The 27,581-nt window shown below is 42.1% G+C and overlaps 2 protein-coding genes across 4 annotated transcripts in view; one reads left to right on the forward strand and one right to left on the reverse strand.

Annotated features, from left to right (window-relative positions):
- Nucleotides 1-14,217: 14,217 nt before the first annotated feature.
- On the reverse strand, nucleotides 14,218-17,239 carry LOC134864439 (uncharacterized). The gene is made up of 5 exons (XM_063883395.1): nucleotides 16,540-17,239; nucleotides 16,162-16,239; nucleotides 15,602-15,707; nucleotides 14,567-15,303; nucleotides 14,218-14,433 (listed from the first exon to the last, which is right to left on the reverse strand). The coding sequence occupies exons 1-5, from the start codon at nucleotides 16,918-16,920 to the stop codon at nucleotides 14,218-14,220; spliced, it is 1,518 nt and encodes a 505-aa protein (XP_063739465.1). The 5' UTR covers nucleotides 16,921-17,239.
- ndst3 (N-deacetylase/N-sulfotransferase (heparan glucosaminyl) 3) overlaps nucleotides 17,238-27,581 on the forward strand; it is a 38,894-nt gene continuing 28,550 nt past the window's right edge. For 2 of the 3 annotated variants that reach the window (XM_063882770.1, XM_063882768.1), the window contains exons 1-2: nucleotides 17,238-17,649; nucleotides 19,438-20,723. In XM_063882770.1, the coding sequence (XP_063738840.1) occupies nucleotides 19,734-20,723 (990 nt within the window). In that variant the 5' untranslated portion in view covers nucleotides 17,238-17,649; nucleotides 19,438-19,733. The remainder of the gene's footprint in view (nucleotides 17,650-19,437; nucleotides 20,724-27,581) is intronic. The other variant, XM_063882769.1, reaches the window with a different exon arrangement.

Below are 27,581 nucleotides of genomic sequence, written 5' to 3' on the forward strand. Positions count from 1 at the left end.
GAAAGTGGAATTCAAAAGACAGCTAATGAGCTCTGATAGCCTTCATAAACAGATCAACTGATTGTGGTCCTTTATTTAGATTCACTTGACTTTCCATAGATGTGAACATCGGAACAGTGCAATGTTCCAAAATTCCAATAGTCAAAAACAGGCATAAATCGGATTATCGGAGCACTTGTTTGTTTACTGAAGAGTAAAGCAGTAAAAGATTGTCCCTTTACTGAGATTTGAAATCTGTATTCTTTGCTTTCTACAGTCTTCATAACAGAAAATTGCCATGATGCAACTCACTGGGGCTGGGCTGGGGTTGGTTCAGGGGGGCTTTAGGTTCAAATGATTTGTGTGAATTGCTCACACACCGTATGTTGCCTTTAACCTCATGCCAGGAAGCAGGTGAAATGGTGTTGACTCTATACCTACTTTTTCGCAGCATGCAAAAGCACTGGTATGATTCGCATGGCTTGATAGGGTTCATCAGATCAAACAAACTTAAGGTCCAAATACAAATTCAAGTGCTCACCCCTCTCAATCTCCGTGTCCCCTCTGCAGTCTTCAATCTATCTTTTCCTCTTTACCTCTGACCTTTTCATTTTTGAGTTTCTCCAAACCAATCTGCTCTTCCATCGTGTCGTCTACATTCTCCCTCAATCCTGCCATACTACTGACCTTTCAGTTTCATTCTTCCTCCATTTCTCTACCTCTCCTTTCCTCCTGGTCTGAGCTGTAATTCAGCTTGTTTCAGGGCCGGTTAGGCAGCCAGTGGAGTTAATCTGTCTTTTCAGGTCATAAATCACTACTTGGCATCTCTCTCTCTCTCTCTCTCTCTCTCTCTCTCTCTCTCTCTCTCTCTCTCTCTCTCTCTCTCTCTCTCTCTCTCTCTCTATCTCTTTCCCTATTTCTTTCCTCTCTCCCTCCTTCTTGCTCATACCTTCCGCATGGACATAGAGCATACTTTGTGGTGATTGCGTCTGACAGTCAATGCTGGTGTTCTTTGCATGCATGTCTGTGTGTGCATATGTGAATTTGTGTGTGGCCATCACTGTTTTAACACCCAACAGATAGAGAGTGAAACTGCACACTCTTGAAGTGCCACATCCACTAAGAAAAGATTGTTGTAATGTCAAGACCAATCAGAAATGATGCTTCTCTATGTAGTTCACTTTTGATTTCTCACACTTCCTCTTACTGCCTTTTTGCAAGCACAATAAGGGCTTACACTTTCAGCAATAACAGATGGAATTTACCAGCTACAATTAAGTTATAATAAGTGAGCGAGTGAGTGAGACTCTATGTGTGTGTGTATGTGTGTGTGTGTGTGTGTGTGTGTGTGTGTGTGTGTGTGTGTGTGTGTGTGTGTGTGTGTGTGTGTGTGTGTGTGTGTGTGTGTGTGTGTGTGTGTGTGTGTGTGTGTGTGTGTGTGTGTGTTCATCTCAGACCTGCAGGTGCATGGGAAACTGTTGGCCCCTGAAACAGACAAAACCACATCAGGAACTAGAATGGCAGAATTGATGGGGGGAGAAATATAGAAGAAAGAAGGGGAAGGAGAGAAAACAGCTTAGCGTAGCAGGAGGGAGGAGAGAGAAAGACGGAGAGCGCGGGAGGAGAGTAAAGTTGAATAGCAGGAGGGCGGTAGTGTGAGAGTGGGTGAATGAATGTGTTGTGGATCTATTGTGTCCAGCTCCTGAATGGAGTGTTAGTAAGCTAAGTAGTAACTGGTGATTTACAGCTCTGAGGCCATATCAGCTGAAGTGGGCAAACAATACCCTTTCATAACAACACTCAGCAACTAGAAGAACCATGTAGAACTGTGCTATTCTTGATCTAAAGTGGGGTGAAGTGTTTTGAAAGTCTGTAGTTACGTGCAAAAAGGCACTTCACTGTGGAGGGAGGAAGTAGTGAGATGGAGGACACGCTTGTGAGGGGCAGACACAGGATAAGAGAGTGAACATTGAAAAACTGGAGGTAAGCTATTATCCCAAATATAGCTCTAACGCAATATTTTTAAACCAATGTTTTGATTAGGTCTTGTATTGTGTCTGTTAAAAAGAGCGCCACATGAAGTTTACGCTGAAAAATAAAGAGATGGCATTATAAACTGTGTTCAAAGTCATCACAGAGCTATGGGTTGCTTTTTGTGAGAGTAGATGTGTGTGTTTGGGGGGTGGGGTGGTAGTGTATATAATCTCCAAACTCTCTGCTGCCTGCAGGTTTCCAGAGATTTGTTTCCCTTCTCCCTCTAAGCTTGGAGCTATGTTCAGTACCTTTAAGTACTTCTCTGCCACCTAAAATGTAAACACAAGATACCTTCAGTGGTAATTTGATAACAAGAAGCTGCATCAATTACAAATGTGGACGTTTAAAGGTGACAAATATATTATCAACCACTTTCTATGTCAACCACATTCTCTGTCAGCTTATCCCCCACTGTTGGTGAGAAATGTTGAGACGCAAGTCATTATGAGTAGAGTCGCCCAGCATGGGGACCCTGAACGCATACCTACCCATGGCATTAGAAAAACAAGCTCTGTGACGAATGGGAGAAAATAGAGGATTCGCACTGTGTATGTGTGTGTGTGTGTGTGTGTGTGTGTGTGTGTCCTTCACTACACGTTTGCCATTCTGATTTGTTTAGCAGGAGGGGATTCAGCGTACCATTTTGACTGTATTCCATTGCAGAATTATTCTAAGGGCCACACACACACACACACACACACACACACACACACACACACACACACACACACACACACACACACACACACACACACACACACACTCACACACACACACACACACACACGCACTCACACACACACACACACACACACACACACACACACACACACACACACACACACACACACACACACACACACACACACACACACACACACACACACACACACACACAAAGAATCAACTGATCAGCAACTGCATTCCATAATGTACTGCCCATTCTGCTCTGCATATAGATTGCAAGAAATATAGTTCACAAAGAGGGTTCTGAGGAAGTGTCATGGGAGAGGGACAATCACAAAATATATTAGCACTCTTGCACGTACACTCTGAAAAGCAACAAACAGAAGTGCTGCAGGAGCAACAGTTGGCTCTGGCTTGGCTCCCTCAACCCATGAGACCTCCTTCCGAGACCCCAGAGACCTCAGCCTTCCTCCTAATGCTCTCCATCCCTTTCCAATTCATCCTCTCCTCTGTTCTGTTCCTCCTCCTCCTCTGCCCTTCCCGCCCCAGAGAGTTCTCAATTCTGACAGAACAGTTAATCATACACTCTCTGCAGGTCTCATCCTATTTGTGTGTGTGTGCATGTGCGTGTGTGTGTGTGTCAGTGTGTGCACGCGTGTCCAGATGTACACCTTCATTTTCAACAAGGCAGAGGATCTATCTTCCTTACCTTCATTTTTCTCTCATTTCGTTTAACGTTTTTGTATCTGTTCTTTTGCCTGCCCTTCATGTCTTATACCTTACCTATGACAGAATAAAGAAGAACAAAACAACTACATTCAAATAAAGGACATTTTTGTATATTAAAAAAGCCTAAATGCATGATGGGTGTAGTTTTTGATAATTTAATATTTTTTGTCATTGACAAAACCAGCCTCAGCTAAATGTATTTCATATGCGTGTTCCTCAGATGTCTAAAACATGTTTAAACAGTGTGGACATCATTATAAATATAACCATCTAGGGAATAGAAACACAATTGTTGGGCTCTGGGTACAAAAGGTCCATGTTGGACTGTAAGATAAAGAAAAAGTGCAACAATTTAATAGATAGCTTCAAAATAAAGAGTTAAACCAACCCTGTCGTGGTCAATAACTAAGAACGTTTACTCATTTACTGTTTGTTTCAGATACTTCTGCTTTAATTGAGTATTTCTCAATACTCAAATCCTCCGCAACTTCAGTTATTTTTACTTTAAGATTTGTTTTATTACATTTTTTTTCGATTGCTTAAGCACAATTTTGAAAACAGGACGCGGTTTTTCAAAACACCACACACAATTAGCACAACCACACATCCAATTAGCAGAACTACTCGGATCCTTTGCAAATTGAAACACACTTGTAAAACTATACACTAATTTATCAAAACCATATTTTGTCACCATATAAAACACACACATTTCATATGACTTAATTCTCTTTGAACCAGTTACACACAGCTGTTGCTAACCTAAAACACTTTTAGTAATGCTACTTCAGTGATTAGAGTACTCAGTGAAGTGCACAGAGAAAGTGCAAATAAACAATAAATTCACCAAACATTAGACAAGACCAATGCTGCAGACTGATGAAAATATAATGTATTTCTCTCCATACACCCAAATCAGTCAACATGTCAATATGGAGAATCACAACAAAACGTCCTAGTTTTCATGCTACTACAGTAGTGTGCATAACACTGTAAGCTCAGCAAATATCAGACAAACATAAAATACTGTATCCAGTACAGGTTACAATTACAGTACAAAATAAATATAGAGTACGGAAAATACTAGACATTATCTCTTCAACTAGCTGGATTCGGCCAGAGAATTCCATCAACATCACAGACGATATCTTCGTTGGCAAGACAATGTAGGAAGAACTGTTTTGAGTGTCGAATCCATCCTTGCACAGCTGCGGCGCCGATTTGGTCACAGGTCTCCTCCATGGCCTGAATGAGGGGCACCTGAGCCTGGGGCTGGAGATCATAAATCCTCCACCGCCATGCCGAGAAAAAGTCTTCGATTGGGTTTAGAAACGGAGAGTATGGTGGAAGGTATAGTACTGTAATCTGTGGATGGTGTTGAAACCAGTTCTAGACCAGAGCAGAGCGGTGGAATAACACATTGTCCCAGATGACAATGTATTGCATCTGGTGCATTTGGTTTACTGCTGTGACGATGTTGTGCAATGTGAGGTGTGTTGTACGGGCCCATATTGGCATGAGGGAGGAGGACCCCATTATGTGTAATGGCAGAGCATAGGGTGACGTTACCCCCACGTTGCCCTGGGGCATTGATTATAGCCCTGTGGCCAATTATATTCTACCTCTCCTTCTTGCTTTTGTGAGGTTGAACCCTGCCTCATCTATGTGAATGAATATGAATTAATGTGAGATTTCCTCAGCATCCATCTGTAAAAATCTCTGAAATACAGTGAAAGACAAGATTGTGTAGTTCAGCATGGATCAAGTATACAGTACATTTATATGTAAAAGTATGCAGGATGCAACATCACAGTTCTAAAGTGAACAATACATACCTCCACATACTCATGCCGCAGCTGTTTGACCCTCTCTGAATTCCGCTCAAAAGGCACTCGATAAAGATGTTTCATTTCAACCTGATGCCTTTTCAGGATGCCTGCCACTGTTGACTGAGAGACCTGATGGACATTATTGAAAATGGCATGGTCACAGATAACGTCGGCTTGAATTTCTCTGAGCCTGATAGCATTATTGGCCAAAACTCTGCTCTCTCTCTTTTGTTCTTGCGTGAATATGGGCATCCTTCTGCCTTGTCGTTCTTGACCCTCAATCTTATGTAGAAAAAAGTACATTCAGGAAGGGGTATCAAAAGTGCTGCTATGGTGCATACAATATGCAGCTGATTATTGTAGACAATCTTCTTTTTACCGGTTTTCTTCTTCATTTCTGTCGAAATGTCCTAATGACAGATGCCACTGTATATCTGCTAAGATTTGGCTGAACTCTTAGTCCAGCCTCCCCCAGCGTCAATCCGTGGTTCACGACATGGTCAACTAGTGTTGTGCGAATTTCATTTGATAAATTTGGTCCTCTGCTTCTTTGAGCACGTTCTCTTCCTGCTTCAGGTCTTCCTCTACCTCCCCCTCCGCCTCTACCTCTAGCAAGGCCTCCGCCTCAACCTCCTCCTCAATCTGTGGATTCCCCCTCTCACCCTCACTCTTCTTTTTCTGACTCCTTCCATTTTGGTTGAAGACAGTGGTAATTTGACAGTCAGTGCTTTGGAATTGCAAGGAAGTGACATCTTGATATACTTCTGTGTCTAAAGTATACAAGTTTGTTTAGTGTTTTGCAAAAGGTGTGAGGCTGACATTGTGCTTACAGTGGTGGAAATCCAGGCTGATGTTTTGCTCCTTGAGTGTAAGGTTTAGAAAATTGTGTAATACTTTTGATTTGAGTGTTTATGCAATCGAAAAAAACTGTAATCCATGGTGAAATTCAAAAGCCTCAATGACAAAAAAAACCTAGTTAGCTGCAACACTAACGTGTAAAAGTTAATCAGTGTGTCACCAGTTATGATATAAATCTATTTAAAATGGATCAATGTGCTAAATGAGTTCTATTACTTTTTAACCTAAATTACAATGCTAATACTTCTATAATACCAAATAAGGAACATTTTAAACACAGGATTCTTTTACATAAGTAAAAAAAAACCTATATACTTCCTCCCCCTCTAAACAAACTTAATCAATAGTTTCAAAAGGTGCATTTTAAAAAAGTCTGGGGATTCACAATTAAAGTATTAGGAAAGCAATAGTATTAAAAAGAATAACAAGATTATTGTTGGAATTGAGAGGGATGCTTCTGATTTTCCCTCCCTATGATGTTAAGATCGTGAAAGAAAGCCAGATCTGAATTCCCGTTATGCCAGTTACTTACTTCATTAGTCTGACTCTCCCTGCAGCTCCCTGAAACTCCCACATCTTTTAAGTTCCTGTTTGCAACACAGGCTGTTTGATAAGAATTTGCAGTCTCCATGCCAAAACCGAGATAAGGCACAGAGGACTAGAACAGCTGTTTTTCACAGGCTAAGTAGTGCTCCACATGCTCTTAATCTGGTTCAAATTTGCAAAATTTTAAAATGTAAAAATGTATTGAACTCTGGTAACTCCAGTGACCGTGGTGAACTCTGGTTACTCTGGTAACAGGTAATGTGTCTGCTATTTTTGATTTCTCATTGTCTATTGTTAGTCTTGAGAAAGAATCTCTTTAATACTAAAATCTGTAAATTTCCACATATTGTCGCCTTAGCCTGTGCTGATAGGTCTCTAGCAAAGACCGAAATATCTCAGCTAGTGAAGTGTGAACCTACTGGGCTTATGCTTGATTTTGATGCGTGATACTACAAATATGGTGTGAAATGTGTCGCTTTTAGTGTGCTCGCTCAGTTTTAAGTGGACTTTATTGCCCCTGTCAGCCAGGACAGGAGCAACCTGACAAGTCACGGCTATCCAATTTACTCACTCCAGACTACAGAATCTTTATTCAGTAAATGTGCTAACTTGTGTGTGTTGTATACTCTAGCTTACAAAATTAATATCTTGATATATTGAGATAAAAAGCATTATGTAAATCAGTGTTTGTTTAAGAGGCACAAAGATCTCTAAAGAATATTATTGAATGATTAGCCTTTAAACCACATATTCTACTCACCTCCCTCCCTTTTACCAACTTTATCAAAAGTTTTAACATTTAGAATGTGCTGTATATGTTTATTTAGTATTGGTGTAGCATTTTCTTATGTATTTTTACATACAGTATAATACAGTCCTGGTTAAAAACAATTTTCAAACAACAAAACAAAAGTGAAAACATGAGGTTACTTCAGGTACATAAGGTAAATGCTTCCAATCGTAGCAGTAAATAAATGATCACAAATTGCGTTTTATTATATTGTTTTGAGATTTTTTTCTTCTGTTACAGATAAAACACACACCACATTTCCCAGAGTATCATGAGATCACATCCTCAAGTCATGAAGGACAGTTACAACATTTTGAAAGCTATAAAAATGTACAGACTCTACCCATTCCTGTTGCCTCATCTTTGACTTGCAGTTTGGGAATCAGAACAGTTTTGTCCTTGTAGCCATCTTCTGTCTGAACACTTCCCACCACCACCAACTCTTTACCTCACCTGCCTCCAAGCCAGACTAACAGTGAACACACTAAACACTCCACACATGGTCACACAGCTGGTCTCAAGTATTAGCCTTTCCTATTTCATGCAAAGCCATTACATTAAATATAACCATACATATAACCTAAGCAACAATGAGTTATGGTGTTTGTCTGTCTTGCATCACCTCACATCAATAAGTTATTGTTTTCATATTCACATGAGACCACTATCATACTACACATTTTACAGTGAAAGATGCAGATAAATGAACGTCTATTTCAAAACATTCTTATTCTTCCTAGTTCTGAAACTAAATGCTATATTACATACATTCCCTCTTTCTTTCTCTCCCTCTCACACACACCCATTAAGCATGGAAGTGTGGGTGTGAAAGAATATTATGAAGTCAGCAATTTTGAGGTGTGAAAATTGCTCTTGCTCTCTAGGATATTTTTAATTTCCTATTAAACATAATTTCACTCATATGATCATCCATTGAAACCACACGCATGCAGACACACAAATACACACACACACACACACACACACACACACACACACACACACACACACACACACACACACACACACACACACACACACACACACACACACACACACACACACACTCACACACACACACACACACACACACACACACACACACACACACACACACACACACACACACACACACACACAGTAGGCTAAATGTACCCTCTCTCCAAAGTTCACACTGTGTGACTGCCCATGTGATGCTCATCCTTGTCCTCCATTTCATTAGACAGGGGGCCGAGCTATTCTGGGAGAGAACGGTAACTCTTTGTTGGTTGCTCAGCTGAGGAAACGTCTCCAATAGCAACTGCGACCTATGGTCTCCCCCCTGTGGTGTCCAGTGCTCATACTTGTGGCAATGAGTGTGTTTGCATGGATTCATCCCCCTGTGTGTGCAGCTTTAAGTGTGTACCTGTGTTTTGCATGTGTGTTTGTGTGTGTACAGACGAAACAGGATGCGATCTATCACTCATGGATCTATAACAGTGGCACACAGCGAGGGATGAACACGTTAGTGTCAGTTGAAGACGAGGGAGACGAGCAGAGGAGAGGAGTGATGTGACTGTTATTGATCCTGCCTGGTAATTACAGAGCGATTTATTACCAGAAAGAGAGGAGTGGGGTAGGGGGAAGAGGGGGGAAGACACAGAGAGAGAAGGTATCATATTTAGTTTGGGGTTGTAAGTCAGGTTTTTGGCGAGAGTGAACAAGGTCAGAGAGAGACAGAGATAGATCACTTTACCCCTCCCTCCCTTGAGTGCTGTGCGATCTGATCACTGTTGTGCTTTCTGACATCCTCCCTCCACCTTCCTATCTCCCCTCATTCCTATTTTCTTTTTTTAAACCCTTGTACAACCATATGATGCTCGGAGCACTTGCGTTCAAGACAGGCAGACTCATGTTTGTTTTCTAAAAACACTCTTGTTTTAATTTAGGTTTTCCATGCATGGTGTCTCCTTGCCTGTCAGAAGCTTCACTTGTAATCAGTGCTGAGATGAAGCGTTGATATGATATGAAATGAAGGTGCACTCTGTCACTCTAACAACAAGCCTGCCAGTGTTTGTGGCTTGTAAAAGTGTGGGAGTGTTGGGTTGTTTACAGCGATGTGTAGGCGTTAAGCATGATCTTGTGGGTAAGTCGACGCATTTATGTGTGTTTCTGTTTGTGTGGAGGCAATATTGTTCCCGAATAGGTCAAAAACTATGTTCTTATTGGTGTACCACATCCTGTCTTTCAATGAGTCACACAGAAAAATACAGTTTCACCAGAAAACTCTACTATGATCCTGCTCACGTAAATGTTTGGTTAAACCATAGATACATTGTTTTTGTTCTAACCACACTTTTTTTCATTCATCATAACACAATAACATGTTGTCTATAAAGTGAAGATTTGAGTAACAATGAATAATTACTTCAAGTTCAGTTTATTTTGTAGACACAGAAGCACACAAAATCAAAGATAAAAATATCAACCCTAAGAAAAGACAGAGCTTTAACAACTATTTGTGTTAATAGTTCTTTCTAATAATTTGTTCATCCTTATAAAACTCTTGCTCCGAATATTATTCCTGCTGTCAAGATTAATTTATTAAATCATACACTTCAATAAAAATAGTATCCATCTTAAATATTCTTATTTTTATCAAAGCCATCCATATATGTCTGCTATAGGAGCATCATGTTTTACTGGGGGATTGATTAGATTATATTTAGGACTTTATCTAAGACTGCTAAATAAAGAATTGATTTGATCTTATTCACAGCAGAGTATAGCTTCTGGTGTATGTTGCTATGGTAATCCTATTATTGGCAGCATTCCAGTAATAGATTGATTTGGGTCTGGTTATTCTGAACACTTCACTTATGTGTGTATGTGTGTGCATGTGCACATATGTGTGCTGTTGAGCATATTTTTATTTAGCCTTATCAATCTGTAAGCGCTGTATTGATTGCCCAAAAGATATTTCCTCAAATGTGCTCGGGGATGAAGAGTGAGGGGAGGGGGACGACAGCTTTCACTTAGCCTTCGAGCTCTTAAGAGAATATCTATCTATCAACATTTCCAGGCATGTGGAGGGGTCAGGTAGGTGGTTCGATTACACACACACACACACACACACACACACACACACACACACACACACACACACACACACACACACACACACACACACACACACACACACACACACACACACACACACACACACACACACACACACACACACACGAGAAGCAGTATGAATCTTTAAAATAGCAACAGCATCATGAAGCCAACACACCTCAGCAAAGCTTGAGCTTGTTGTTGTTTACACTGTGGGAGGCACAAAGCTGATGTATCGCAGAGAGCTGCTAGTTTGAGCAATAGATCCTGCTCTTTGTTGAAACAGCAGGGGGAGAAGAGTACCATTATTAGTGCCAGGGCTGAGGGTCTAGTATGTGTTCAGTTCGAGCAGGCAACATGTGTCCAATGTTTTGTTTTGTTTTTAATTAGGGAGGTAAAGTGGCACTGTCTGGATGCCTCCTGCCCTGACTCCTCGAATGATGTGATGGATCCTGATGATAATGTCTTTCCCTGTTTTTACACTCGAGCTCCATTTGCACTCTTCAGGCCTCGAACAGGAGACTAACAGAACCACCATTTAGCTCTCAGCAGGGAGAGAGATGAGGGGGAATCAGTCGCTCCTCCTCTCTTATCTCTCACTTAACAAAAGCCTCTGATGAAGACAACAAGCATTCTCTCGCTCTCTGTCTCTCTCATGCTCTCTCGTTTGTCTCTTGCTCTCCTCTGTTTAACTGTCAGAGTGCTAGTTGAACATGGCAGCTCCTACACTTTTCACATCTCTAGTCCTTTGTTGTGTGTGCTCCCACATATGTGTGTGTGAATGGATACATCCTTCCGGCTGTTGTTGTATAATGCACCGTCTTGTTTGTGTCTCTGCAATTGCTTGCCAATGTTTGTGCTTTGTAAACTTGCAACCTGGGCTGTGTGGCAGTACATGTGTTTTTGTTAAACTGACCATATGCTCACATATATCCCTGTAATTATCCTTATTGGTTAACAAAACACGCGTGGAAACACATACACATTGTTGCCGACAACGACATCTATGTGCAGCCAGCTAGTTTTCATTTCTGGCCTTTTGTCTCCACCAAGCATAATAGCAGTAGTGGTTCTCAGCTTGCAATGTGGAGGAAATGGGTGAACAGCCTTTCTAATTACACTTCACCCACTGACACTAATTTACATACAAACACAATCGCACTCCAATCCAAACCTTCATTATCTCTGGATTCCATTCTGTAGGGCATGATATTCTGGCTGTTAAATTTCATTCAAGCTCTCTTTTTCTCAGCACCGCTGCTTAGTCATTACACTAACTGAGAGCCACAAATAGGGTTTCCAGTGAGACATATTTCAAACTAAGTAGAGGGGTAAGTAAGAGGGGCATGATACTAGTATGAAAATGGTCTTATATTTAACGAATGATGCTCATTATGTGCAACTGTGTGTGTACTACATGTGTTTGTGTTAGGCCAGTTTTTGTATGAAGCCAGCATTCAGCCCCAACCTTTGGAGAGCTGTCAGCAAAACCGTGTCTGTGTTCAGACACACACCGACACACACACCGACACACACACCGACACACACACACACACACACCGATACACACACACACACTAAAAAAGCTCTATTGTAAGACCATTACAATGTGAATGAGGGGCCCACTATCTTCATTGAGATGTGTGTGAGTGAGCGTATGTCAGTGCAAATGGGTTAGAGAGATTGATGAACTGGTAGGAAGAGAGAAGGGAAACCCTAATCAAGTTTAAAACTCTGTGTGATTGACATGCTGTGCATGGTTGATTGACAATGTAGAGAATTAAGCATAATAGGTCTGAATTGCACGTGGACATGAATAACTACAATTCGAATAGAGAATATCAGAAATGTCTTGTATTCATCCACATGATTGATACCATTCTTGATAATGTGGAAATGCCATTTTACAGCATTGAAAGTGTTGCTTTTCTATTTCTTTTTTACCCTTGAGTGATACAACTTGTGCAATGAGCGAGAGGGAATCAGAAAGGCGCGCCATTAACTTGCACCAGTGCGCATTCCTCATCCGACTAACACCAACTAACGGCCCGTGAGCTTTTACCATCCGGGGCTGGCGATTGCTGAGAAAAAGGTTGTTTGTGTCAATCAAACCGAGCCCCCTCCCCTTATATGCTTTTACCTATCCCTTTTTCTCCCTCCCTTCTACCAACCACCTCTCTCTCTCTCTCTCTCTCTCTCTCGCTCTCTCTCTCTCTCTCTCTCTCTCTCTCTCTCTCTCTCTCTCTCTCGATCGCCTCCACTTGTGTAGGCGCTCTTAAAGACCTCATGACACGTGGAAAATAAAGTAATATACATACACACATTGAAAGTACACATACAAAATAGTCACTTGAAGTTGGTTTTAATCATTATGATAGAGAAATTGAGTTTGTACGGCCTTTTAAAAGTGCGATTTTTGCGATCTGCTACCGACCTTCCTATTAGTCAGTCACATGACCTATGACGTACACTCCGGAACGGCTCCTTGGTCAAGACACTATCCCACCTGTCACTCACGACTATCCTGACACCTGTCAACAACATGGATTCTGACAACTCCGATTCATCCTCGGATCCTGACACATTTTTCGAAGTGGCAGAGTCCGACCCAATGCTGGAGGACAATGTGAGGGGCGTTATGCCCTATAGATACGAGCCATACTTGGATGAGTTGGAGCCACAGGGTTCTACGGAAAGTTCGGATGGCGAGGCAGAAGGCGCTGTTGGTGGTGCTGCTGTGGCAGACGGTCGGATGCCTATGGATTTTGGCAGACTACAGCACGTGGAATGGTAACTTCCTTCTTGTTCACTTTTCTGACAATGAACACTCCGTAAGATATTGTACTTTGTAATATCCACCACAACCAGCGTTTGCACCAGCGAGCATGTGTGTGTGCAGTCTGCCTCCTCACCTCCCAGAATTAGCCAAATAGTCACCATTACTAGCCTACAGATCGCAAAGGGCCATTGTTGTTTCCCGGTGCTTGTCATAGTCTTAATCTTTATTTAGTTATGTTATTTTTTTTGAGAGCGATGAAAATACCAATTAGGTCTACTATATTAGTTTGCCCTGCGTCATACTCATACAGTAGCCTATGCTATAACCCAGTAGTAGCCTATGCTATAACCTAGCTCCTGACCAGTGGCCATCCTTCCGCGATTAGGCTAGTTCTACGTCGGCTTTTCACGCGAATCAACCCATGACATTGACACTTTGTAAAGTTCTGTGACAATTGTAAGATTGTTTCAAGCCCCTTGCCTTTATCTGTTATATTTTAGGTGTTCTTGTGGGAGATGTGAGCCAATGCCACTGGTAGTGGAGTCGGTGTGCTGCCGCGAACAGTCAAGAGTGTGCGAGAGGAGAGAGGAGGAGGGAGCAGACACCCGCTGCATCACAGAACATTCTGGCTTTGAGCCAGTTTGTCTGAATCTGCATGTTCTGCGCACCGCACATTTCCACTATCGGCAAGAATACGGGGATGTAGAGGGAAACGAGTGAGTATACAATCCTATTGTAAAATCATTTGTATGGACTAGTAGGAATTGTATGATTTGATATCACCAATGACGTAAATGTATGCGTAAAACGAACTGTCATGTAGGTTACAGTAGGCCTAGGCCTACATCTAAAACACCTGTGTTTTTCTTCTGATTTTCTTTCAACTTTTAGGTGGAAGAGGTACACTGGATACAGACAGTTTGTGCGATGGTGCATATGTCAAACTGGTGCGTGATGTCTGGATGGTCCTCTCTAATCATCATGTTGATGCCTATGTGTCTGTCTGTCACGAGAGTTCCGACATCCACAAAGCCCTGGACTTTCTCAAGGGATCGCTGCAGTCCCACTTTCTCCATGTGGTAGGACCCTCCAACCTCATTGCTCTAAAACATAAAAAGCAGGAGATTTTGATGAGCATAACATTGACTAGTATAAAATTGTCCTTACTACGACAGAAGAGTGTGTTTTCTATACTGGGCAGGACTCACATAGAGGCATAATACATCTGAAATGTACCTGTACAAGTTGTACGTCAATAACAGCTGTTTTCCGGAGCTCCATTGTTGAGTAGGTGCCGTACTTAGCGCAATGCCCTGGGGTGTCGGCACGCCCGTCACCACCACACACGATGGGTTCCCCTTCTGCCTGTAGCAGACAGAGCATGGCAAACTGCTGCTCGCCCCAAACTCGCTTCACAGCTTTGAAAAGCACCTGGTCCTGATGTCTGAAGAACGATCTTTCCGACATCACAGCAACGCCCAATCTGGATAGGACACGCAGCACCTTGGTGACAGTGGCCCCACTGAAGAGAATGGCAGCGGACAACAACACATTCCCAGCTGCTGTTCTGCCGAAGAAAGGTTGACTGTTCCATAGTCCTTGGTTCCCACATCCCCCGCACTGGATGGTGACCTGCAACTGTGTTCCTACTTCTTTACACTGCCAGGACAGTGACCTGCTCCCACAAAGTCCACAGCTGCACCATGTTGACAACAGCGTCACCAGGCATTCCCAGAACACAAGAAAAACGCTACCTGCTGGCGCCTCAGGTGGCGGCACTGGTGGAGTATTGTGTTCAGGACTCTCTTCAGCTGAATCATCAGAGGACGGCAGCTTGTAGTCGGGATCATCTGTCGACATGTTGTCATCTGAGTCAGAGCCACAAGAGGTTGAGTTGTCGGTGTTGTGAAAGCAAAAGCAGTCATCCTCAGTCTGAGTCCCAACAGTGACCATTGATGTAGTAGCCTGCACACCTGGGGAAAAAACAATGTTTAGTATATAGAAATCAGTGTCAGCTTGAAGGAAATCTTCATTCAATACACACAACTTTTTGTGAAGCTTGCTCGCACTAGTAAATTTGTAGATTGTAAAATAGTCTTTTCCTAAGACAGATAGTTTTTCCAACATTCTTGTGTAGATGTGAAAATAGATGTTTGACATAGAAAAGGATTGTCATTACTGATGTATCTATCTACACAAGATGCAATGCTGAAAAGACCCGTTTCCCCGGACATCTGTTTGGCTAAAATACGTACATAAATGATAAAATACCTTTAGTCCGTCCCCTTCCTTTGAACTGCATAGCCACCGTCCTTGTTGGTGGCCTCAGACACACTTGAACGGAAAAGTCACTGTGCTGATCTTCTGTTGAATTCACCTGAATAAATAAGTAAGTAAATAAATAAATGTGTGTATACATATGTGTGTGTGTGTAAAAGTTAAAAAAAAAACTAAAAAATAGAGTTTCCTTCCAACACAGGTAACCTAGTAAAAAGTAGACCAGTGTATTTGTCTTACAATCAGCTGATTCTGCACTGGTTGAATTGAGTTTGTGGTGGGTCCTTGTTAGGTTTTTAGTGTTTTTCAGTAATGACAGTCCATCTATCTAGTTAGGTACAATGGAGTAAATGGTGTAACGGTTATGTTATATGTGCTACTGTTGTAATTACACCACAAAAGTACTTTTACTTTTAACACCTCTGGAGATGGTGAGGGTGAAGGTCTGAGAGAGGGGGCACTGGCACTTGATATACTGTAATGCTGTGTGTAGTTAGTCAAATAAAATCTTTAGTCAGTAACTGAGTTGACCTGAACGCTTTCCGAAAACTTACATCAGTAGATGGGTCCCCGTCAGGAAAGTCATCGCTTTCCTCTTCAGCAACATACTCAGACTGGCATTCCTGTAGTACCTGAAACATAAATAAATAAATCACAAGATTTAGCGTGAGTTGGAGGGGGAAAAAAACGCTACCGCAAACCTAAAACAAACACTTGAGACTTGACTTTTTGCTAACACTCTGAGGTGAACTTAGCTGAATAGCTAAAGCACTTAGCACTAGTAGCCAGCTGAGCTGAAGTGTTCAGAGCTAGCGCCAACTTCAACTATGAAGAACCACCGCAAGCTGTTTACACAGTGCCAAACACTCATTCCTTTGCATTTCATTTCCCTTCCATTATTAAAATATAGTCCAAAATAAGAAGGTACGTACCTCCAATCTCTGCCTTTTCTCCAGAGCATGAGACCTCCGGCTCTTGACGTCGCCGTTCGCCCCCGGGGCTAACCTCGAGCTTGTCCCTCGATGAAATATACGCGGAACCGAATTGGGCAGCAAAACCTTCTTCAGACGAACATCAATACCAAGCTGCTCCTTCAGAGCGGGGATCGAGTCGTAGCACTCCTCTTCAAAATGCGCTGAGCAAAGTACAGACGACGAGCTTGGCTTCCATACTGTTCCTTTCGGACCAGCTCTTGTCCTACAAACTTGTTGCGTCCAGAGTTCACACAAAGCAGGGTCTTTCGGAAACCGATGAAGGGTAAAACCGTTCTCCCTGGTGTTTGAACAATACGCTGCAACACACCGCTCAGGCATGTTCTCAACAAAAATATTAAGAACAAAACTTTAAAGATGCTAAAACTGCGAGTACGACTTACTGTGACTAGAAATGATCAAGGTCAAGGGTGGCAGCAGGTGCAATCAGGTCTAAAAGCGTTCCGGAGCATACGTCATCTTTATGTTGGAACGTTGTCAAGACACTGGCCTGTGGATTTCAGTGGCTTGCGTACAAATTTCGAAAATAACAGAGAACCGGGCATATTTATCACAATTATGTATTTCAAATCGAAAATAAAAGTTATTTTAGACTAAATAAAAAAAGGTAGTCTCTAGGTGTCATGAGGTCTTTAAACCACAGCATTTACGCTCGGCTATCAGTCGTTAACGGGTGGTGTGCTATCGGTGCTTCTCCGTCCTACCCCGTATGCTAATCTCCACTTTTAAAAGCAGAGATTAAGAGAGAAGTGTGCAAAGCGGGAGAGAGGAGAAGACTGCGGGGGTGACGAGAGTAACAGAAAGAGAATAATGATGAAAGGGGGGAGGAGAGCCGATCATTCCGGCTTCCCGCATCTGCTGCTCTAGTGGAGAGGGAGCGAGAGAGAGCGGGAGAGAGGGGTGAGATGGCACAACGCATGAGCATCCAAAACACACGGGAGTGGTGCACCACCGAGACCGGAGCCCCGGACCCACCCGAAGCAGCTTCACACTCACCGCTCTGCTGGCACGCCTCTTCCCTGCTCGGCAGCGCATCCGCCTCGGTAAGAGGTAAGTGGGCGAGTCGGTGTTTTTTCTTAACATAAACTTCAGCGTCAGGAAGCGGGATGAAAAACTCTGTGGAATGACCTGCTGTTAGTTTAGTGCTTTTGTATATTGGTCCGGTAATAGCGAGCGATGTTTATGCTGCAAGTCGCTTTCTTTTACATTAGAGATTGAACCCCACATTTGATCAAACTGTCTAAAAATGTTCTTCCATTTGACAAAAATATGCTCATCCAAAATGAATACAATAAATTAATACTGTCTAATTCTATTAACTTTGGATGAGTATATTCGAAAAAATTATTGCCGTTTTAAGTAATAATATGACGATTTAAATACATACAAAAATACACAATTTGATGTTGAAGTGTAGGACAATTTTAGGTTACAATTAGAATTTGAGTTTCACATGTGTCCGAAACTTTTTTCATGTTTCAAAAAAAAAAAGCACGAAAGCTTCACGCAACTCCTTGCTCATATTCCATGCTTTAAAGTTTTAAATTATTTATTTAGATTATTAATTTAGATTAAATTGACCAGAGGAAAACTCATGACAAGTCTCTCGCGTTATTAAACTAATTCAAGCGCCCTCATGTGGCTTTTAATAGAGAGACTCAGGCATACCCCCTGTAACAGGTTAAACCAACACTTACCAAGAGTTCTTATGTTTTTCATAATTTCCAAAATTAAAAAAACAAACAAAAACACTGCTATAATTAACCTCCTCTAATGATTAAGTGCACACTCAATTTCTTGGTAGATACAATATCCCCCACATATTTAACTTATAATGAAACTCTGAAGCCAAAGATGATCTCTAACATCATTAGTGTGGTAATTGAAGTACTAATTAAGATCATAAAATTGTGATAAAAAATATAACTTTCTCCTCTTTGCTGGCTATAAAACAACTGCTGTGAGTTATTTCCTTCTTTTTTTCCCCCGTTTTCTGGTATCATATTTAAGGAATATGACTGACTCTCCTCTATGACCTTCTCTTTGCGTGTGTTCTCTAAAGGCGAGGAACTAGGAGAAAAGGATGGGGAACTTGAGAGAAGACTATTGATATTCAAACAGACAGAATAAGAGAAAGAGGGGGTGAAGAAAGATAGAGGGGGAGAGTGAGGCGTAGAGAGAAAAGAGAGAGAAAGAGATGCTGTGGGATTTTTTCTTCTCCCTGGCTCCCGGCACATACATTAAGATGCTAATCCTGGTCTTTTTTGTCTCTTTCTATAATTCATTGCATTTTGTTCCTCTCTGCTCTGTCTCTCTTATTCTTGCACTTTTCTCTTGCTCTCCATTTCCTCTGTACTGTCACATGCTCCCCCCAGATTAGTGCTCCTGGCAAAAGGATTCCAACTTTAATTTTGTGGTATTTCAGATGATTAGGTTCAGAAATAGGACAGAAGTGCACATAGTTTCATGCAATTAGAGGAATTCTCCAAAGAGCTTTTTGGGACTGATTAGTTGAAGTCTCATTCACCTCCCCATATTGCCACATTAACACACAGCCAGCTGTTGTTTATTTGTGAAGATTCACTTTTGTGTTGTCTTTGTGCTTTTAACTGTGATGTCACTTTTTGTGTGTGCGCCAGAGGTTGGATAAGCCCTTAGGATGCAAGTTGTTTTCAATCAGCTCTGTAGTTACCAGCTGTGCCCTCACATTCCCCAGAGTAGCACAACCTATACACGCACTCCGGCGAGCAGGTTCTCAGAGAACTAATGCATACTATTCAACCTTGCCCAAAAAAATTCACTCTTTCTTCTTTTTCTCCTTGTTCCCTTTCTCTGCAGGCATTAATCATCACTCCCTCGGTCTCCGCGCGTGATTCCTCTGTGAGGATTGGAAGGAGGGTACCTCAACTTTGTTTCCTCAATGAAGACCTTTGTTCCCCAACATCCGGCACAGCTCCCTTCTCCACCTGCCATGGTGACATGACACACCCCTGAGTGGCTTTGCTCCTTTCTCACACGCAAAGACGATCTCTTAGGCTCCTCAATCCCCCAAACCTAAGCTCACACTCTGTAGGCTCCATCAAACTAAATTAAGACATTTCCTCCTCCTTTGCACAATACCTCCCTAGTTTGCAATGACGGTGGCCGTGCGTTTCCGGCGCCACTTACGTAGGCTCCTGCTCCTGCTGGCCTCCTGCTGTCTACTCTCCCTCCTCCTCTCTGCTTACTTTCTGTTTAACAACTCCTCCCCTTCCATGCAGCTTGTACAATCCCCAGAAACTGCCTGTTCCCAGCCACTTTCCTCGTATCATCAACTTCCAAACCCATACCCCCCTAACCCCCCTCACACACATGTCCACACTGACCCAGTAGTGCTGGTGCTTGTGGAGTCCCAGTACTCCCAGCTGGGTCAGGACATTGTGGCTATATTGGAGTCAGCACACTTCCAGTTTCGCATGGAGATCGCCTCAGGAAAGGGCGACCTTCCGCCGCTGACAGAAAAAGGCCGCGGCCGATATTCACTCATCATTTATGAAAATCTTTTAAAGTATGCACATGCGGACACATGGAACAGACAGCTGTTGCATCAATACTGCACTGAGTACAGAGTGGGCATCATTGGTTTCTACCGCTCCACTGAGAACTCCCCACCTCTCCTCAAACTCAGAGGCCTCCCACTGGTACTTAGGACCAACCAGGCACTTTGGGACTGTTGTGTCGTGTCTAGCTCACCTCTCCTCCACCTGACCAAGCCCGGCACAGATCGAGGGGCGTTACCTGGGGAGGACTGGACCTCATTCTCCTCCAATCACTCCACCTATCAGGCTGTGCTGCATGCACGGGCCAAGGAGGGAGCAGGGGCAGGCAGTGGCGATAATCCAGGACCTGGCTTTTCAGGCCTTCAAGCCACTGTAGTGCAGGACCTGGGACTCTTTGATGGGGTGAGGAGGGTACTTTTTGGCCAGGGACTGGGCTATTGGCTCCACCGACTTATTTTGGTGGATGCCATCTCCTACCTCACTGACAGGAAACTTACTTTGGGTCTGGATCGGCACATACTGGTGGATGTAGACGACATTTTTGTGGGGAAGGAAGGGACTCGCATGAACGCCAAGGATGTGAAGGTATGGAGGGTGATGGGAGTGTGATAATATAGATCATTGAATGACAGAGGGGAAAAAAGAGAGCATGAATGTTATTGGATTAAAAATGTCATTCTACCAGGAATTTCCAAAAACAGTAATTGATGGCAGTGCTGTGGTGAAAATATGAACTGTTTAATTATTGCTGTTTAAGTCCGCAAACATATCAGCATAATATTTAATCTACAGTTTATTCCTGAGGACTGTAGCTCCGGAACAGGTGCTGCTAGTGAGAATTTGGGAAAGCTCATTCCTGTGTATGTTATGTCTATGCGTGTTGTGTTCCAATTGCATATGTGTTGGGGTACAGCAAGAGGAAATTTATCTCAAATGGAGGTTTAGCCAGAAGTAAAGAGGCCATTTAAGGGAACAAAGACTTGGAGTGAAAAACAGAAAGCGAGGTAGTGAATGAGCCAGTGAAAAGATGAATGGCACTTACTCCTCTTTTCCCACGTTCCTCCTCTTAGGGAAACCAAAGGAGAGTCAGCCATGCAGCCCGCCTCTCAAGACAGCCATTGTTTCAACACACACGCCTGCATGAGCAAACACACACACACTCTAGACGTGCTTAGACGTGCATCGCGCAGATATAGTGTTTGCACACGTTTTATACGTGCGTTTAAACCATTCCGAAGGAAATTAATGGAAAAAAAGGGAAAACAACTTCTTATGTTTGCTGAAGTGTAGATAAAACACTTCTGCAGGAGGAATTTTGCTTGAAATCGAGTCACATTCTCCCACTGCGACCTCACTCAGAGCCATTTAAGAAAAAAAAAATGTGTCTTTGGTGGGTGTTCATTTGTGTGAGTGTATGTATGGTTTTGTAAAAATATGTGAGATTTATGCTTCTTTGCACTGATATGCATGAGCTTAATCTGCCCGTCCATCTGCAGCCACAGGATATACATGATAGGGAGATGTGCGTGTGTGTATAATGTGCGTGTGTTTATATATGTGTATTTCTGTGTGGGTCTTTTCCGAATCACTCTTTTAGATTAGAATGTCACTTCCCGTCAATGGTTGACACCTGTCCCGTCAGGTGCGAAAATAAAAAGCAACCACCTGTCTGTGGCTGAAACTTGGGGAGCTGATGAGAGAAATGGGGAGGCTGAGAAAACAGGAGGGCAGTGGGTGGTGAAGTGGAGAGGAATTCCACCCTTGAATATAAAAAGGATGCTTGAGTCCAAAAAGGATAAAAGAGTGCGCACACACACACACACACACATGCACACACACACACACACACACACACACACACACACACACACACACACACACACACACACACACACACACACACACACACACACACACACACACACACACACACACACACACACACACATACACACACACACACTCACACAAAATGAGCACACAAGCCCTCTCTAGTTGGAGTTTTCATTTTAAGTCTGCCTGACTCTTCAGCTTTGTAACATAAATATACATGAGGATGAACCAGTGCCATAGCAGAAGGACAGTGAGATGGAGATGGAGGAAGAGGTGGAGGGAGTGAGAGTCAGAAAAAGAGAGAGTGATGCCATTTGAAACACTCACACTACTTCCACGTTGCCTCTCTCTCCCTCGGGATAGCTGGCAATCACAGTGAGGAAGACAAGAGGAGAAAAAGGGAAGAGAGTTGGAAGGAAAGGAGGAAAGACTGGAGGGATGGAAGGATGGAGAATGGCGCCTAAGGGAAGAGCTAGCAGCTAACTTTGCGATTTCAGAGAAACAAAATGCTGAAGGGAAATGGGAAGCAGAGGAGGGAAGCAGGAATATGTTGATTTGTAGCAGCCGTTCCCCTCAGACAGGGAGTGCCTCGGGTAGAGTTATCAGATTACAGTTTGAATAAGGCAAATTTTAAGTGAGAAATGTAAAAAGAATTTTATGTCAATAAACATCTGCAACTAAGTTGTGAGCAGTGACCAGCTGCTCCGACATTTTGGCATGGACGTCAAGTGTGTGTGAATGTGTGTGTATTTGGTCACTGCTGTTTAAATAAGTGTGATTATTATGTGAGTGGTTGTCTTGCGATTATTGTGTCTAAATGTAGTATCTATATTTTTTGTGATAGAGGGGAAGTTTGATTGGTAAATCCTGTGGGTTAGTTCTCAGTTGAGCTCATAGACGAGTGTCTCTTACTTCTAGCACAGGGTCATTGTAAAGCCTTTGAAAATATGACTCATATTAGGAGACCAAGTTTCAAACTAGTTTTTGGTGAAGGTGATAGACGTTTCATATTTTTATTAAATATAATAGGTGCATGACTAAATACTTAATTTTGCAGCAAGGCATTCGCACAAAGTACAGTTTGTCAATATGCAGTGATTGGACTCAATTTAGGACAGAACAGACCGACTTATGGCCAGGATGGCATTGCATATGTTTCTGAAAATGTACATATAAGCATGTTAATTCTTTATGAATCATGAATGACACATGATGTGCAAATGTAAAACCATCCCTGGTGCTCCAAAAACAGCTTATGTCTAACATGATGGGTTATTGACCAATTAGTAGGACAAGGCATTTGCAGGGCCATTGTTAGAAATCCCCTCTTACCTCTGTAACGCCAACATTAAATCTCCTGTTCTCCCCGAGAGAAGAAGAGAGGGGAGTGAGACATAGAGAGGCCAATTAAAATGCCTCCCTCCTTTCCTCTGCGCTCTTCATTAGTCTCACCCCACGAGTTCATCTGGTGACAAACAATACCTACACCCCCTCATGTCTGCACACATACTCACGGACACACAGCTGTATTTTCTCTATTAAAATGATTCACAGGGAGGCACCCCACGGATGACATTTCTCAAAATGAGGGATGATGCCAGTCAAAAACTCCCATTAATGATTTGCGCGTGCCAGGGCTTGTGTTTTTTAATTCAAGCCTGCAGGTTTTCTCATCTTGTCTGCCTCGGAGAGGTCGTTAGGAAGGTGTCCGATGCACATCTTCAGATCCCTCTTTATCACTTCCTCCTTTCACCCCTTCCTCCTGCTCCTCCTTCTCCACTCACTGTCTTCCTCACCCCCTCCTTGCCTGAGTCATTGATCACTATCTCCGACCTATTTGTATTCCCCCCTTAACCTCTCTCAACTCGTTTCAACTCTTTTACTTGCTATCTGCTTTCTGAAGCGGTGTCATCTACGTTTAGTGGACCCACACACCTGTGAGCACACATACCACAGATGCCAAGACCCATTCTTTTTGGGGTTGCATTTACTAAAACTGACTAGAGATACTTGTCCTATTTTGTAATCTGAAATGTAGTTATGTTTGCAAATTCTCATATTGGTGCATTTCTAGTGATTGACTGTCACCATTTCAAAACAAACCCCCAGTATTTTGAACATTATATTTATATAATAGTTTCTGCAGTCTCTTTTGCTCCTGAGAATAAGTCATTGGATAATTACGACTGAAACATGTGTTTTCATAGACACAGTTGAGCACTTTCATTACTTTGTTTAATTTGGTAAGTCAAATAATTACTAATTGCTTTATTGTGGCCTAATAATCCATAAAGTGCAAATGAGCCTCTGGGACTAAATAATAAACCTGTTTTAACATCTTATCCAGTTAGAAGGTTGTTTCTCTACATATTACTGCATTGCACTGAGTTATTTATAACTAAGAGGAATGGATAATGGGGTAGGGACATTTGCAACGAAAACTTGACATTCTGGGCTAAAGTATATTTTTATGATCACTTTGGTGTGGCGATGGCATAACATCAATAACAAACGAAAAAAGGAATTTCACGAAATGTGCAATCTTTAGACTTCCAATAAGATTTTTTGTTGTAGCATTCTGTAATTAATTGTGCACTACTTAGAGTTAATCTTTAGACTCATTATGTATGATCCATATAATGCCACTAAAGTAATTGAAACTGAGCTCATTCCATATCTGTTTATTACAAATTCTATTACATGCATAAGGAACAAAAAATATATAAAGTGGAGAACATATTTGAAAACCACTGGAGGCATACAAGGAAATAGGAGAAAATGAGACATTACATGAGGCATACAAATCACATTTTATTTGTCAGGCGACATTATTCATTTAACTTGCTAAGGGATCTTTAGTGTTAAATCTTAATAGCTTTTAAAGTTACAAAGTTGTAGGTGGTGACAGAAAAAAAAATGACACATCACTAGAGAAAGAGACAGGATATTGCTTCCAGGATAAATCGTCCTGACATCTGCTCTCGTTGGCCCCCCTGATCTGGACAAGAAAAATGATCTAACTCCGCCCTGCAGAGAAGGGGAATTTTTACAGTTACGTACTAATAAAGAAAAAAAGCGGTTACATGTTTATGTATCGGGATTATCAAATGTATCTTGGCAGTATCATTATAATGAATATTCTCTTAAAGCATCCGTCAACAAGATAATTATTTTCTTTTTAATTCATTATTTGTCAGTGGTCTTTTTTTCTCCAAATTAACTCTGTAAAATATGGCAGAGTTCCACGCATGTCCTTCCACAAAATGAGGCAGGTTGTGCGGTCACAGCAATCACTGAAACTAAAAAGCCTTGAGGGGGTGCCAAGAAGAATTTAGTGTAAGTATCGCGATGCCAAAGCAATCAGAAGTACCTTGGAATCCGTAAATGCAAGTGAATAGATGGTTTGGTAAAATGCTCAAATATGAAAAGCTACATTGACTTGAATCTGACAAGCAGGCTGCAATGGAGACAGAGATGTTAAGAGTAAGCAAAAGGAAGACTGACATTAACTGGTGAAGTGCTCTCTGTGCTCATCAAATAGAGATGCATGACCCAGTTAAAATTGCTGGTCTAGCTTTTACATTACATGCAAAGATAAAAACACCTAGACACAAACACATGCACTAATTTAGATGAATTCAAACACTTTGACCAGCTTTCCCATGAAACGTAAACCCCTTAAATGTTTTTCTCAATCCTTTCACACATCTTTAAATCTGTATGGCATGAAATCCAACTTGCATATAACTTATCTTATCATTACTTTTGTTATTTTATATCTCCCAGTCTGGCTTAAGTCTGTGAACAGAAAAGCGGAGATATGTTGCAAAGGCGAGAATCACAGATTGGGGATATGGTGGGGAGGTGGTTGGTGTAAAGGGTTTGTGAAAGGCAGTGAATGCCAGCTGTCCAGATGCCTGTCTCCCATCTGTTTGAACCCCAACATCTAGCTGGCACCTCTTCTAGTGCTTACCACACACACAAGCAAGCACACACCAACAACCACGCACCCACTGTCGCTCTCTCTAACACAGAAACAAACTGGCATTGCTTCTGACACTCGCAGTGTTAGGCAGCTATAGGATTGGGCACAGAAATAAGGGCTATCACTAACTGCTAATCCATTTGTGTGTTTACCTTCATCACTAGGATTGTCAAGATCTCTCAAATGCTACATAGTCCCACCTCTTGCTAATCCAAATCTCCTCTTCTTTTAAGTATCTGTTATTGGCCATTTCAAAACCAGCAGCATTCAGCTCAGTATACAGTGGACAGATTGGCTTCATATTGCTCAAAGCCATCCATTCTTCTGGATCTGCTGCCACCCTCAGAAAAACAGCAGGAGGGGACTTCATTGTCCCTTAGAGACAGAGCTAGGGTTTTGTCGTATGTTCAGTGCTGTTTTTTCTGTTCAAAAAGATCACTCCTTTTTTATTGCTGGGCATAGTTTAGTTCCACAGTGCTGCCTCCTTATGATGAGCCACCGTGGCTCCCTATTGTTTTCTATTCTTTAAAGAAAGGTGTCTGAGGACAACTTAGGGCAGTAGTTTGAAGGCAGTAAAATGACAAAATTTGGCCACCACAATTTTTGGGCTTTTTTGTTCAATCAGGTGTTGACAACTCTTGCTATACCAGGTCTGTGGTTGTGCCATCCTGATGTGCTTGTGTTTTGAATGTTAGGCAGAAACCCTTGGAACGATATCATCCCCATTAAAATGACCATTGTCAGTGGTTATGTGCTTTATAGATAAGAGTAGGTTCAGAATATCCTTATGGTCTATTAACGTGGTTGCTCACCAATTTAATGGCCTGAACAATCAAAACAGGTGCACGTTTCCCTGTAGTCTGAAGAACCTCTGACTAAAATCTAACAAAAGCAGGGAAATTAAGCTACCATACAAATCGCAGTGGCCCATTAGCTGCGTATACATTTCTACAGTACATTTCATTCTTTGCAAAACTATTAACGTTCACTTTTCACACTTTCAAGACCAAAGTGTGCCATTATTATTACATTTATTATGTCCAGCAGTGGCTCAGTAAGTAGGGGCTTGGACTGGGAATCGTAGGGTCGCCGATTCAAGTCCCCAAACAGACATGAAATATGGAAAGTGGACTGCTACTTGGAGAGGTCCCAGTTCACCTCCTAGGCCCTGCTGTGGTGCCCTTGAGCAAGGCACCGGACACCTCCAATCCCCCCTCCCCATTGCTCCCCGGGCGCTGCACAATAGCTGCCCACTGCTCCTAGTACTAGGATGGGTTAAATGCAGAGGACCAATTTCACTGTGTGTGCTCTGCTGTGTGCATGTATGTGACTAATAAAGAGGGTTTCTTCCTCCGATTCTATCTTCTATTCAATATTAGTATCAGTTGTTAGTTAGAATTACATAAAGTCACCATTCACCGTCGAATCTCTACAGGACCATTATATGAATATTAAACCATTTGAAAAAGTAAAATAAGTGAAAGTGCTGGGAAATAAAAAAACATTGTTTGGAAATATTTCAATGGGTTACATGTCGGTAATGTCCTTTCTAATTCTCAGCAGTATTTGGTACAAAATTAAAATGAAAAGTGTATTATAAATGTAGGCCATTCAAAAGAAATCTT

Source organism: Eleginops maclovinus, chromosome 5 (genome assembly GCF_036324505.1).
Source record: "Eleginops maclovinus isolate JMC-PN-2008 ecotype Puerto Natales chromosome 5, JC_Emac_rtc_rv5, whole genome shotgun sequence".
NCBI classification, from domain to species: domain Eukaryota; kingdom Metazoa; phylum Chordata; class Actinopteri; order Perciformes; family Eleginopidae; genus Eleginops; species Eleginops maclovinus.

Excerpts from the sequence above, each read along its gene's own strand:
- LOC134864439 (XM_063883395.1), bottom strand. The coding sequence starts at position 16,920 with ATGCCTGAGCGGTGTGTTGCAGCGTATTGTTCAAACACCAGGGAGAAC. Across the intron at positions 15,708-16,161 it reads ACGGGGACCCATCTACTGAT|GTGAATTCAACAGAAGATCA; the intron begins GTAAGTTTTCGG and ends TTATTTATTCAG. Across the intron at positions 15,304-15,601 it reads AGGAAGGGGACGGACTAAAG|GTGTGCAGGCTACTACATCA; the intron begins GTATTTTATCAT and ends TTTTTTCCCCAG.